The sequence below is a fragment of the Coturnix japonica genome, chromosome 1 (genome assembly GCF_054131305.1).
Source record: "Coturnix japonica strain WE chromosome 1, WE-NBRP24, whole genome shotgun sequence".
Classification (NCBI taxonomy): Eukaryota; Metazoa; Chordata; class Aves; order Galliformes; family Phasianidae; genus Coturnix; species Coturnix japonica.
The window spans coordinates 155,141,924-155,156,535 of NC_140663.1; the positions used below are offsets into that span (position 1 = coordinate 155,141,924).

General features: G+C 45.4%; 1 protein-coding gene across 3 annotated transcripts in view; it reads left to right on the top strand.

Annotated features, from left to right (window-relative positions):
* THSD1 (thrombospondin type 1 domain containing 1) overlaps nt 1-14,612 on the top strand; it is a 26,013-nt gene continuing 11,401 nt past the window's right edge. For 2 of the 3 annotated variants that reach the window (XM_015851881.3, XM_015851884.3), the window contains exons 1-3: nt 1-130; nt 5,604-5,750; nt 9,998-10,951. In XM_015851881.3, the coding sequence (XP_015707367.1) occupies nt 5,693-5,750; nt 9,998-10,951 (1,012 nt within the window). In that variant the 5' untranslated portion in view covers nt 1-130; nt 5,604-5,692. Of the gene's footprint in view, nt 131-291; nt 418-5,603; nt 5,751-9,997; nt 10,952-14,612 lie in introns of those variants that run through there. The other variant, XM_015851882.3, reaches the window with a different exon arrangement.

The window sequence follows — 14,612 nt, forward strand, 5'->3', positions numbered from 1 at the left end:
CCGGGGCGGTGCGGCCCCAGCGGGCTCGGGGCGGGCGATGCGGCTCTTCGCTTCGGCTCTTCGCCTCGCCTCGCCGCCAGGGGCGCGGGCTGACAGCCGCCCCGCCATTTACCCCGGCCCGCGGCTTGAGGTGAGCGACGCGCGCGGATCCGCGGAGCTCGGGGTGGGGGGGATCCCTTGGCTGCGGTGTGGGGATGAACGCGAGGCCGGGGGGGAGGCGACGCGGGGCGGGCCGTGCCATAGAGCCGGAGCGCTGTGCGTGTGAGGAGCTGCGGAGTAACTTCGGGCTCCGGGCACGGTACGGGCTGCCGTCGCCGGGTTGCGGCTTTCTCTTGTTCGTATCGGCGCTCGGTGACATTTCGGAGCTGATTCCAGCTGATTGCTGGAGCTGTGCGGTTCGTGCGCCCCATCCGTCAGGTAACTTCCCAAGTGGGGGATCCCAGAAACAATGGGCGATACGGGGAATAACAGCACGATCTGAAGCGGATGGCCGCGTCCGTCTCTTAACGCCACGAGGGTCGATCCAACGCCTTTAATTCTGCACGGTCGGCATTTATTATCGCTTGGACGTTATCCCGTCACGCTTTATGCTTCATAAACTTATCGTCGCTGTACATTTGCCACAGCAAACCTCATCCGTATATTCCGTAGGCAGCTCTCGTATTGCCGAGCCGATACCGGTCAGAGCTGAGAAATCACGGCGTTTCTCAGTATCAGCCCCAGATACTGGTGGCAAATATAATACCATCTAATTAGTATTATTATTTTCTTTTCACCTTGCACACGCGCCGTCGTTTTCAGCCCGGCGAATTGAGATGCCTAATTTCACCGCAGCCATTATCTGATAACGACGTCAAATTGTCTGATGTGTAAATAAGAAGGAGCGATGCCTTTGAGGCTGTGGCAGCCCCGGCCCCCCTGCTGCGGCATGCAGCCGTATGTGTCTGTATCTCCTTGAGCCCAGCTCCCAACCAGGGCTGTGCATACGGTCAGCAGCAGCGGGATGTCAGGCAGGTGATGCGCACCTGAGGAGCTCGTGCATTCGTTGCAGGGAGGGGAGGATTTAGTGAGAAGTTCTGAAGTTCCCAGCAGGTGGTGACGCTTCAATGGCTGCCTGATCCCAACAGCGAAAATCATTCATCTCCTTCCCGACGGACAGATGAAGTATCTCACAGTGGCAGATGGACGCTTCTTTTTTGTGTGTGCTGCTTGGCCGCTACCTTAAGTAAGAAGTAGGAAGGGTTAGGACTCGGTGACTTAGGCTGGAGCAGCTCTGAGCACTGCATCGAGCTGTGGGTGTCCCTGTTTGTTGTGAGGGAGTTGGACCAGATGGCCTTTAAGAGTCTTTTCCGACTCTTTAATTCTGTTCTTTAATTCTGTGACTTCCAGGATCTGTCTCTGGGCTGCTGCACCGTTGGCTACTCTCGCGCATGACACAAATAGGACTGCAATACTTTTCCTAATAGGCAGCAGTTAAGGAGACTTCATTTACCCGACAGCTCCTGGCTGGGTCCCTCGAGGTGATTGGGACACAGAATCAGAGCTGCGATGGGATGAGGTGGGTGAGGACAGACCTCCCTGCTCCTGCAGGAGGGTGGAGTGAGGGCAGGGGCTGCACTCCCAGGGATCTGCAATGAGAGTACTCATAGTTAGGGAGAATACAGGCTCTGTCTGATGCTCATATCATCTCAAAGCCTGGGGCTTGTTTGTGTGGTGGGTGATTGATTGATTCCCGATGACCCCTTCTTAACTGCAGCGCTGATTTGTCTCTTATCTACCCTATGAGGGGAGAATAGTTGCTGCATGATACATTGGTGAAGCTGCACACTTGCTGTCTGTGCACACTAGCAGTGATAGCACCGTCCAACAACCAGTCTGTTCTGTAGCCTTTGGTACTCGTGGAAAATGCACTGGAGGTCATAAATCCAGTAGGTTTTGTTGTTGTTGTTGTAAAAGCTGTGTGCCATCCAAAGTGATTTGGTTCTTGCATGGTTCCTGACACTGCAGTTCCTGCGTGCCTCACAGCTGGCAGTGGATTTGTTCTAACACCTCTGTCAGGCAGCAGAGTGCAGCTTCCAGCAAGGGGATGTGGCAGAGGAAAGCTAAGTGATGAGACCAAGGCAGAATAGGATAGGATAGGATAGGATAGGATAGGATAGGATAGGATAGGATAGGATAGGATAGGATAGGATAGGATAGGATAGGATAGAGTAGAGTAGAGTAGGGTAGGGTAGGGTAGAGTGGAGTAGGGTAGGGTAGGGTAGGGTAGAGTAGAGTAGAGTAGAGTAGAGTAGAGTAGAGTAGAGTAGAGTAGAATCATGGAATCATTTGAACTGGAGGGGACCCTTGAAGGTCGTCCAGTCCAGCTTCCTAGCAAGGAACAGGGATCTCTAATGGGTGTTTGTGGCAGAGGAAAGACTCAACATTTTCCTGTTGTTTGTGCTACACACAAACCTCTTGGTCTTCATCTCCAAGGCCTTTATGGCTTATGCCTTCCTCATCTGCCATTTCCAGTTCCTTTTGGAGAGGAAGTCTTTATTTCCAGTTGGCCCCTTACACCATCTCTCAGAGCAGAAAGCATCTTTTTGTGCTTCTGTGCCTCTGCTGCATCTCGCACAATGGAGCCTCAGTCCCTGCTTGTCCACCAGAGTCATAAATTAAAAAAGCCAATTATTCAAAGTCTGATAGTCTGCTCTGTTCCATCATTTTTCATCTCATCAAGCTAATGAACTCGAGGTAAAAAGATCTGCATACAGAAGAAACCCTTTAAGGTACGCTGTCTGTCTTGAAAAGCAAGATTTATGTGAGTATGAGAAAGGGAGAAATAGTAGAGCAGGGGGCAGGAGGAGAGGATTTGGGGAATATTTAAGCAAGGGAGGGAAAAGTTCTAGGAAGAAGATGGCTGAGGGAAGGCTGAAGGGGGGAAACACGAACCAGGCGTGGAGGTCAGTGCCATGTGTGTACAAAGCTGGGATGGGGAGGGAGAGAAAGTCTGAGAGGAACAAACATATGGGGAAAAAAGAGTGAAGGGAGAGGGGAAATGCAGTGCTAGGAATGGGTGGGCAGCTGGCTTTGTGTTGGATCAAAGCTCCATGGCCTTGCAGGGGCTGCAGGGCTGCACAGGACCCAGCCCCAGCGTAGGCTTCCCCAGGCACCTGGGTGAAGTCCCTGGAAGTTGGTCTTGGTGCTGGTTCAAACTCTTGTCTGAGCTTGGGTGTTGCCTGTGCACCCTGCTGGAGCCTTTTCCTAAGCAAACTGAGATAACGCAGATGAAAGAGCAAAAGGGAAGAGGGCTTGTGGTCGGGTTAATGGAACGCCCCAGAGGTGCTGGGCTGCATCCACAGACATGGTCTGAAAGAGCTTCCACCCTGCGGAGTTTCTGGTATAAATACAGCACAGGGGAATGGGATGAGAGGAGCTGATTAATGCTGCTATTTTCTAACACGGTGCATCTGACGGAGGCAGGAATAGGAGCAGAAGTCAGGTCTCCTGTGTCTCCCTCCAGTGCCCCATCTAATGAACCACGCTGCTCTTCCATCTGTCAGCCTGACATGTGTGAATTAAAATGTATGGCCTCTGTCTCAGGAGAATTCTCCCTCTCAGCCTTCTTCCTTTCTTCCCTAGGATGTGTTCTTTTCTTCTGTCGCTTTGTTTCTTCCTGCAGCGTGTCACTTGTGAGGCCTCAATTAGGATTATTTGGATTTTACCTGCCGGTGTGTGATGGTCTAAAAACAGCATGTGTGAAACACACTGGAGAAATACATAGCTGGGAAAGCTGGAGAAGGAAAGGACCCGGTGAAGCTTTCAGTACAGCGGTGATTATTGCCCACAAAGCATCTTTCTTCCCTCTTTAGCGCAGTGAAATTTCAAGCATTGCTGCTTAATTTGTGCTGTTTTCCTTAAGTGGTTGTGCTGTGGCTCTGCCAGCAGCCTGGCCCTGTCTGGAGGCAGGAGGTTTGTCTTCTGGTAATTCACAGCATATCAGATGTGGGTGTTTGGGGTATCGCTGATGCTATCTAATTCAGGAGCCCTGTCAGGCCTGTGGGCAGGTGATGATATTCCCCATCAGATGGGTACAGCTATTGCTGCAATGGGCCTCTGCTGAGCAAGCCAGAGAAATTATTCTCCCCAGCCACTTGAATCATGTGCATAAGAGAAATCAGAGAGCAAATTGGCATGGAGAAGACAGGAAAAGAAACTAAACCAATTTGAAAAGCTTTCAAAGAACACATCGGCTGCGTCGTGGGTCAGCAGCTCTAACAGCATTATTGTTGAAATACCTCATTATTTTTATGATTCCTGAAGATGCACCTCATCTTTGTCATAGCCGGGCCTTGTGTTTCATGTTTACGTTCCACCATGCCTGCTGCCGTGCCAGTTTTCTCTCATAAAATTAGGCTGTAAACTCCACTGAACAAGAACTTTTCTGCTTGTCTGAGTGACTGTGAGCGCAGTGAGTCTGACTTTCTGACACTCCTTTGCAATACAAAAGAGAGCAATTCTCGTATTTTGAGAGTGGCTCCTTTGAGCTGCATTTTCTCTTTGTGGATTCTCTCTGTCTTCTCTTTCTGTTGGTTTCACTGCAGTCCTTCTCTTCCAGCCTGTTTTATATGATTGCTGTGAGACTCGTGATGGCTGCTTTAAAGCACGTTGAAGTAAGATCCTGAAACTTTCCCAAAGGATCTCTGTTTTTGTTTGCACAGACTATGCTGCAGGGATTGAAAACTTAAGAAACTATGGAGAGGAAACTGCAAGTTGGCACTTGGGGTCACACAGCTGATGGATCTGAGAGACATAAAACATAGTTACAGGTCCTTTATAGAACCATGGAGATTACTAGTATTACATAGAGCCAGTGAGATAACAGTAGATTACTGGACCTGCAAACAGTTTGAATTGTGTAGCAGCAATAAACCTCTACTATCTACACTTGCTGAAGTGAGTTACATTTTGTACAAAATACTTGCTGTTTTGCTGTCATGAATCATAGAAAGGCCTGGGTTGAAAAGGGCCACAATGATCATCCAGTTTCAACCCCCTGCTACGTGCAGAGTCACCAGGCACCAGACCAGGCTGCCCAGAGCCACATCCAGCCTGGCCTTGAATGCCTCCAGGGATGGGGCATCCACAGCCTCCTTGGGCAACATGTTCCAGTGTGTCACCACCCTCTGAGTGAAAAACTTCCTCCTAATATCTAACCTAAACCTCCCCATGTCTCAGTTTAAGACCATTCCCCCTTGTCCCATCACTATCCACCCTCGTAAACAGCTGTTCCCCCTCCTGTTTATGTGGAGACTTCAGACTGGAAGGAGTCTTGATCTTAATGCATGGCAGCAGTTTCTGCAGCACAAAGGTAAATTCTTGTGGCCTATCTTTGTTGTTCTGGCTCAAGGGCTGACATCTCCAGAGGGAAAATTTATTCTGCAATGAAATACAGTTGTGCTTATCCAGACCCGTTGATCCAATATTAATAATGGTTGGATGAATGAGAGAAAAGTGTTAATTAATGTTAATTAATTTACTTTTTCTTACCAGTTGTAGAGTCTTCCTCCTTGTATTATATGAAACAAAGCCATCACAGCTGTAATTTTTTTAACTTTCAGGTGTTCTTGAAAACATTGCTGGCACTTTGAAACTTTGGAGCTGGAGAAGGACATGAGGAGTAAAAGGAGCTGGGATCTCACTGGTCAGAATGAAACAGATGTTGAAAGATTTTTCAAATCTATTGTTAGTAATGCTCTGTGACTGTGGTGAGTATTAGAGCTGACAAGGGATGTGACTGTGAGTTGCATGTTCATAAAGTGGTTTTGGATAGTGCTGTTTTCATTTTGTCTGCTGGAATAAAATCACTGCTCACACAAGCCACCAGTGATATGCCCACGATGTAGCCGATGTCTTATGCAATATGTAGGTGGAAGAGACAGCTTTCAAGAGCTGCTCCTTTGTGTCAAAGTGGCAGGAACCTGCCAGAGAAGTAAGCAAGATGGATGAGCTGATTTGTGTGGGCCTCTTGGAGGGACTAACTGTGTTAGAAGCAGTAGCAGGAGCTCTGCTCTCTTCTGACACTTGAATTTGGTAACATTTAATGCATGTTAGAAGATAGATCATTGTCTAGATAGATAGTTTTAAGTGTCTGTATCAGGGTGAGAGGAACCACAGCATACAACTGCCCATTTCTATAATATGGTGGCGGGATGAAATCTACTCAGTAAGTATGCAGATGACACCAAGGTGGGAGGAAGTGTCGATCTGCTCCAGGGTAGGAAGGCCATACAGAAGGATCTGGACAGGCTGGATAGCTGGGCTGAGGCCAATGGGATGAAGTTCAACAAGACTAGGTGCTCGGTCCTGCACTTTGGCCACAGCAACCCCAGGCAATGCTACAGGTTTGGGGCTGAGTGGCTGGAAGACTGTGTAGACAAAATGGACCTGGGGGTGTTGGCTGATGCTTGGCTCAACATGAGCCAGCAGTGTGCCCAGGTGTCCAAGAAGGCCAATGGCATCCTGGCTTGTATCAGAAATCATGCGGGAGCAAGGAAGTGATCATCTGTCTGTATTCTGCACTGGTGAGGCCAGACCTCAAGTGCTATGTTCAATTTTGGGCCTTTCACTTCAAGAAGGACACTGAGGCCTTGAAATATGACCAGAGAAGAGCAACAAGGGGTTGAGGTGCCTGGAGCACATCTTACGAGGGAACAGGTTGTTTAGTCTAGGGAAGAGGATCCTCAGGGGGGACCTTACAGCTCTCTACAACTGTCTGAAAGGAGGTTGTGGCAAGGTGGAGGTTGGCCTCTTCTCCTGCGTAACTAGCAATAGAAGTAGAGGGAATGGCCACAAGTTGCACCAGGGGAGATTCAGGTTGGATGTTAAGAACAATTTCTTCTCTGAAAGAGTGGTCAGGCACTGGAATGGGTTTCCCAGGGAGTCACTGTCTCTGGAGGAGTTCAATAAATGTTTAGATGTTGTCCTAAGGGACGAGGTTTAGTGGGGAAATTTTTGTGGTAGGTAAATGGTTGGTCTGGGTGGTCTTGGAGGCCTTTCCAATCTTGGTGATTCTACAGTCCTGTAAAACTGAATTCACTTAACCTGAGAAGGGAGGTGAAGGATTGCGATATCCACCGCTTCTTGGTGAGCCAGTCATGGAGGCATTCACAACTAGTTGACTCAGAGGTTAAAGCTATTATTCCAGAACTTTATAGAGGGTGTCACAGTGAGTAGTTAAAAGGTGCAGTTGAACGGCTGAATCTCTGTTGCAAGCTGTAGCTATGTAATATTTTCCCCTATTTCTAACGAAGAGTAGTCCATACTGCAGAAAATAACTTTCAAACAATTCTTTGTATGCAAATCTTTGAGTATCACATGTGCATACTTTTTAATTAACTGTTTCCTTCATATGCTTATCTGTATTACACCAAGACTGTGTTTTAAGTGTGTTTTAAATCATCAAATATAAATTACTGTAATGCTACAAAAAAAAAAAAACCAACAAACAAACCCAAACAACCAAACCAAAAAAGCCATACAACAAAACTCATTTCTTCTCATTTCTTATCAGTTTTTATGGTGTGTTTTTAATTCATAGCCCTGTGCTACTGGTTGCTGACAAGCCAACGTCACAGCCCAAGTTGGCTTAAACACAATTAAAAATAAATAAATATCAGAACAGTGCACTCAGTTCTTCTCACACATCAACAAAACAGGGTTTTCCTTTTGATCTTTCTAAGAGGGAGCTCTTGCAAAGACCACTGTGGCATTTTGTTGGCGCCGCAGCCAGGCTCCATTCAATGGGAGAGCATTGTAATGACAACTAAAAATATACAAATTGAAAACTGCCCTGACTGGCTGTCCAAACAATTGGGGCCAAGGTTTGGCTTGTGACAGAGATGTTCACATGCAGTAGGCTGGAGGGCAGTTGAAGGAGCGTGCAGTGGAAGCTGACTTCTGCTGATTGAGTGGCCTTCTGCAGAAAACATTGTTGCCCATATGGAGGTTTGCTTGGACTTGGTTCTTACCTAAGTCCTTGCAGATGAGTTTGCAATGAATTTCTCCAAAGGGTCAAACATACTCCATCTCCTTTTGGCTCCTCTTGCCAGCCCCATACAATACTCTGCGTGCTTCAGCCCAGGGCAGCAGATTTCCCCATGCTTATAGTATCAGGCCCTCAAGTTGCATATATTGGGCTCTCTGCTTCCTGTGCTGGCATGCTTGTGTTGAGAGATGGTTGTTTAGTTAACGTTTGACTGTTTTCACCTTTATGTCTTTGCCTTGGTTCCTAACACTCTAAACAAGAATAATGACATTTCCTCATCTTTCAGGGACATTGCAGGGATAAACTCATTAATATTTCTAATGCGCTAGTATACTATGATAAGAGCACAATAACAGGGTCCATGGGGGAAGTGAATAATTCTGTATTATCAAGGTGAATTTTGAATGGTGCACAGTCAATAATACATGGGACCACCCATGGAAGAACAAGAATAAAAGAGCCCTATGGTAACAAGCAGTATCCATCTGCCAAACGAGGCAGAATCTTGTGGAAAAAAATAGTATTGAGTCATTCAAATTAAAGACTGACTTACAATACATGTATGTAAGAGTATATACATCATTTATGTATGTAGGCTGTGCATACAGTCTTCACTCAGACATTATGGATGTGGTTGGAGCCGGCTATTTTAACCACATTATAGCTGGTGGGTCTTAACTAGTGCACACTGTGCCTCACCGTGACGTAAGTAGCCTTAGCTGGTCAGATGAATTTCTTCCTGAAACTATTTTTCTGTTGACAGGAAAGTGAATCCAAGGTGACAAACTCAAACTGAAGCTTACAGTGGTAGTTGTCTAGTATGCTGTAAGATGAGTCCTGCTACTCCTAAATGCTGAGTGCTTGCTTTGGCACTTGCAGTGTTTTTCCAGCAAAGCTTTCTTTGAGGTAATCTTAAGACATATGTAACAGATTTAACAAGTCGAAGTACTGTTAGTTGGTACTACTTATGAAAGGATTGCTTTAACTGAGGTTTTATGCTTCCAGAGCACCTTCCATCCAAGACTCAGAAGCCCTTTTCCAGACAATTTATTATATAGAGATGTCTCACGGCACATTCTGTATCTGGAATAGGTGTATATTTTAGGTGTTCCCATTTTTCAGGTAACCTTTCAATGTCTGAAATCCTTAAGTTTCAGATAACACAGAAAAACTAGCTGAGCTGAGAACAGAAATGTGATCTTCCCAATCCAGTGCTTTAGATATCATCTATCCTCACTAGTTACAGCATGTCTCGAGATAATTTGGCAGCTTGCACAAACATGGTCATGCAAGAAGTGCATCTAAAAAGACCGTGCCGTTTATTATGAAATTATGTCATTTAGACATGTTGCACCACATCTGAGACAAGAAAAGTGCTGCAGTCACCATCACTGTTATTTTCAGCTCTTTCACTCAAGTGTCTCTGTGATGCAAATGAGCAAAATGAAAGATTCATAAGACAGAGCAAGGGAAGAGGCTTCAAAAAGCATCATGCAGACTTAATATTTTATTTAATTTGAGGGATATTTTTCATGTTTCTGTATTGAGAAACTACTGTACTTTTTTACTGTGTTACCACTAAAGAAGATAGAACAGCTTGCCATGGTAGACTCTAAGAATCTGCAAGTGAAGGGAAGTTGAGGATTTTCATGGCCTATCCTTAGAAATGAAGTTTTCTGTAAGTGTTTTGTTTTTATTTGGGAAACCTTCTTTTAACCTTCCTTCCTAAACATGTTGTTACAGTGGACTTTGAGCTTTTGCAGATCCCATCCCTGCACAAAGGAAAAACAGTGAGCTATAACTGCTCTAGCTAGGGCATTCTAGTGAACCGATTCATTCACATTTAAGAGTTTAACAGCCATTTCTCAAATATCCACTTTATAAATACGTATGTTCTTCTGTATGTTTCATAAGCGGTTGGCTGCTTCTTTGATTCTTAATACTGTTGTTTACCTGTTTTCCTTTCAGTTCTCGGTGAAGTGGAGGACCTCCTGTTGAAGCACCCAGGTCATGTAGCCTTCAGCAACGACACAGTTTCTGTGGAATACCACTACTACAGTGGTAATGAGGCAGCAGAGAACCTGTCCATCCTATTGCTGGATGCCAACACCAACAAGATCATTGCAAGAAAACAGCTCCCAGCGAATCAGTCCCGGGGGATGGTAGAATTTGAGTGTTTCTATTTCACAAGTGCTGGAGACTTTTTGTTCAGAATGATCTCTCCTAGTGATAACAGCAGCGCTGCTGCAAGCAGAAGAACGTCCACCCTCCATGTGGAATGGCCTGTATTTCACATTGATTTGAACAGGACTTCAGAGGTGCCTGGGAGCTCCCTTCAGGTTGGAGTTTTTACAAATGAGCAGTTGTGTGCCATGAACGAGACGGTGGTTTCACTAGATGTGGTATTCACCAGCACACTTTACGAACTAGGAAGAATAAGCTCTGATGAGATGCTGGGCATTAGAACTAGCAAAGGAATCCCACTCTCTAGATCGCAGTGGGTAGAGTTTGATTGCCCTCATGTTGGTCAAGAAATGTACATCACTGTGTTACTGAAATCATTAGAAACACGTTCCGTTATTGCCTCTATGGGACCCATAGATCTCCACAAATTTGGATACAGACTGGTTGTGGCGCCGGAAGCAGTGTGCAGAACTTTGGTTCAGGTCTTCGTTGTGTCGCCACCATGCACTTCTATCAGTGGAAAAGTTGTTGTCTATAAAGAGGCTCTCAAGCATCCTAGTTTGAGAACAGCTTGGCTGTATGAAAACACTCTTCACCCAGGAGAAAACAGGACAGAATTTAACTGCACTTTGTTTGATGTCGGAAGGAACAAATACTGCTTTGACCTCTATAATTTCTCAAACCAAAGCCATTTCCCAACAAGAGTTAAGCAGTGTATGATGATCCAAAGGAATATAGGTTTGTATCAACATTTGTCTTGTTTTATCAAATATCAGCATTATTTCCAGCCAACGTGGTAATGATAAATTGTTTGACTGTATTGTCTTCTCTTGCATAACCATTTTTTGGGTGTCCTGCATGAGACAAAAAGTAGTTGTAAAGGTAGATACAGATGGGAACAGATTGGATTAGACCTGTGTAGGTGCATTTAGTACATTTAGTAACAATGACACAGTGGTAGCTTGAAACTGCTTAAACCAAAACTGTTTGGGGCATTTAAAATGATGTATCTATCTACTTCCAGTGAAACTGAAACTCAGTCTTCACAGTGATTTAAGAAGGCACCATAGTAGATCAGAACCATTGGAGACATTAAATCTAATCTCTGTACGTACAAAGATACTCCACTTAGATGTCTAGAAGCCAAGTGTCCATTTAGAACCCTTCTAGCTGTTTAGTCAAAAGAGACATACGTCTCACAAGGGTGATTCATCCCATCCAAAAATAGGTATAGAAGATAAATGGACTGAGTCCTTGTCTGGCTGTCTTTTTCTCTACCATTTGCTGTGGGAGACAAAAAACCTACCTACTTGATACACAAACTTTGGTCACATGAGTGAACATCTGGCAACAGCAGAAGATGCTTGTGGGTTTTTCCATCACCCTTCCAACCATGACTCTGTTGCTACTTAAAAGAGATTGTGGCACATTTTCTGATCCATAAGGCCACCTGACAGATCATAAGTCACACCTGTACATCTAGGCTCTTTTCTTCCAAGGAAACACTAGATTCATACAACTAGCTGGGGATAGTCTGTAGTCTGTGTAGTCCTTTGGCCATGACCAGGCATTCTCCAGGAGGGTGCTCATTGGCAGAAGCCAAAACCACGTGCAGGAGTATAAGTGATCACAGTCAAGGAGTGATCATGGTTAGGGATGAGCTTGAGCCCATTCCTCAGTCCTGTTTAAGGAATATCCATGCATTCTCTTTATAACGCTGCAGTGTACATGGATGGAACCTCAGAGTCATTCAGGGACAGCAGTCAGTGGTTTGGCATTGTCCACAAATCCCAGTAGCATAGAAGAGTAAGACAAATGCATTTTTTCCCTGATTTTTAGAGCGCAGCCATAATGAGGAATGGGCTGCATGTACACAAGGAGATAGGAGTTGGGTTAAGCTGTGTTTCCCACATCCTGGAACAGAAAAGTAAATGTTCCAAAGTCTTGGTGCAGGCTTGCATCCATAGGTAATGAATTAGTCTTTCCCATGAGCACACTTCAAAGAGCTTGGCTTGAAAGGCTGGAGATATATTCTATACCTCCCCACCCTGGTCTTCCTGAGAAGGAAGTGTAGTATCTGAAGCCAAAAAAGGGTCATTGCACTTCCTGGGCAGGTCTCGGAGGGGATAATCGGGGCCAGGAGCACGGAACATGCTCTATAGCCTGTGGTCCAGGCCCAGCCTGCTTTAACAAGGCTTCTAGCACTGTGTGGTTTTACTTCAGGCTATTTCACAAATTCTAAAACTGTTAGCCTTTTAATTAACACTCTGTACGAAGAATGACCTCTATTTTCACCACATGCCAAACGTGGAACGTAGTTCTTTCTCGCTTAACTTTCCAACGATATTCTCTGTTGGCACTCTCTCTCTTTGGCACAAGAAAGTCCGCCTGAAAATGAAAGCGTATTTCCTTAATCGAGGTAATTCTCAAGGAAAAAGGAAGAGAGAATTCTAATTCTTTTTCTGTACTTGGGTGGTATTTTTGTGTCATGCTGATACTATCTAGCTAATTACCCAGGGAGATGAATATGCAGGATATGACATAGCTGTGTTTCTGTGTCCAATATTTGACCATTTTAATTGGTGAAATCTACCTTAGGCAACGACTCCCTGCAACTTGCTTTGCTTCCCGGGGTTGCATGGTAGCACCATCCTTATGACTGCAGCCGAAAGAATCAGGCTACCTGCGTGCAGAACGGCTTGAAGTCAATAGCTGGCAAGTTAGAAGTGTCACATCCACAAAGCCGATGAAAGCGTAACCACGCCGCGTAGCCGTAAATAAAACGTCAGACTGAAATTAATTAGGCGGCAGCACATCTGTCTTCGTGTCTATGAGACTTCAAAGCCTCCAGGCAGCGTTGAGAGGAGCAGGCTGTGCTTGGAGGAGTGCGTCAACCTGAAGCTGTGGCAGGCAGTGTGAGCCTATGGTTCCAGGGATGGCTGCTGGCCTTGTGCTTCTGAGCTTGCTCAGTTTAGGGGCAGTTAAATCATTGACCGCGGTCTCCTGTGCAGCATGGGCCACTGCAGTCATCCAGTTACACTGGTAGGGAGCCTACAACCAGTCTTTGCATGCAACTGCTGCTCATCCTCCGGAGTCATCCAGACTTCTGTTGAAGGCACCACCAAACAAAGACCCTTCTGGTAATTTCTTTCAACACTGTGCTCTGATGTAAAAGAAGAAAGGGTGTGACATGCGGTTCATAATGAAGCTCAAATAGCTTCATCCTCTGGTGAGTGGCTCTTCTGCTGCTGTCTGCTAGACTACACAGCTGTTTCCTATCCATTGTATTCCCCTGCAGAAACGTTTGCACGTCCAAATTGTGTCAGTCCTTCCAGATAATCTCAGTGTTCTTTTTAGTAAGCTGAAAAGACTTTAATTGGAAAGCATTTGCTTCAGGATTTAATTAATTTTCTGGCTCTTTCTGCCTTCGTTTCCTTTTTTTCTTCTTTTTTAACAGTACTTTTAATGTCACAACACAGGCACCGACTCTGGTGTCTTCTAACATCCTCCTCACCGATGCCATTTGAGCAGCAGCACTCTCCTTACCCTGCCTTATTGCTCCTCAGCTTTTAATTCCACAGACAGCATTGCCTTACCCCTACAAACACCACCTGAGCTGTTCTTGCAGGTGACCTCTTAGTTACGATCTTCCAATTCCACAGCTACAAGCTCTGCTTTCTGCCTACGTTTTGCATTTTGCTGATCTTACAACTTAGCTGGCAGCCTCCTCTGCTCCATGCAGTTTCACTATATACTTATGTCATCACAGCGGTGACATATTTTCTCATTAACGATTTTATATTTACTTTCCTGTCACTGAGGCAAGCGTCGAACAGAACAAAGCATTATCCTAATTCCTTTGAAATCTCTCCAAATGCATTCCCGCTCAGTGATGATTTTCTGTTGACAACTGCATATCAAATCTGTCGCTCAGCCAGTTCCCACTCCATTTAGCATACAGTCTATTATTATGAAACAAAGGTATTGTCTTGTAAAGATGAAAGCTCCTAAATCATTAAAGTTATCTCCATCCAAACCGCAGAAAATGAGATATAGTTTGTTTTGCAAGCACCCATTTTCCACAGGTCAGGCATCAGTTTTGTTCCTGACCCTTCTTCCATCCATCTCATTACTCCTCATCCTTGGCAGAGCTCAGGCAGCCTGTGGAGCAGGAGTCTGTCTGCTTTGTGCCTGCAGTAAGGACAAGGTTCCTGCTGACCCATAGAGAGCAATAGCTCTTCCAGCAGGAGCTGTCAGCTTCAGAGCAACTATCTCAAAAAAGCCCCTGCTTTCCAAGGCTGTGAATGTTACCTATTAGATGTGGGGAGGTTGTCTATCAAATGTGAGCTGGTGCTTGTGAAACTTTCTGTAGACTCCAGCTGGAGAACCTGTGAAAAAA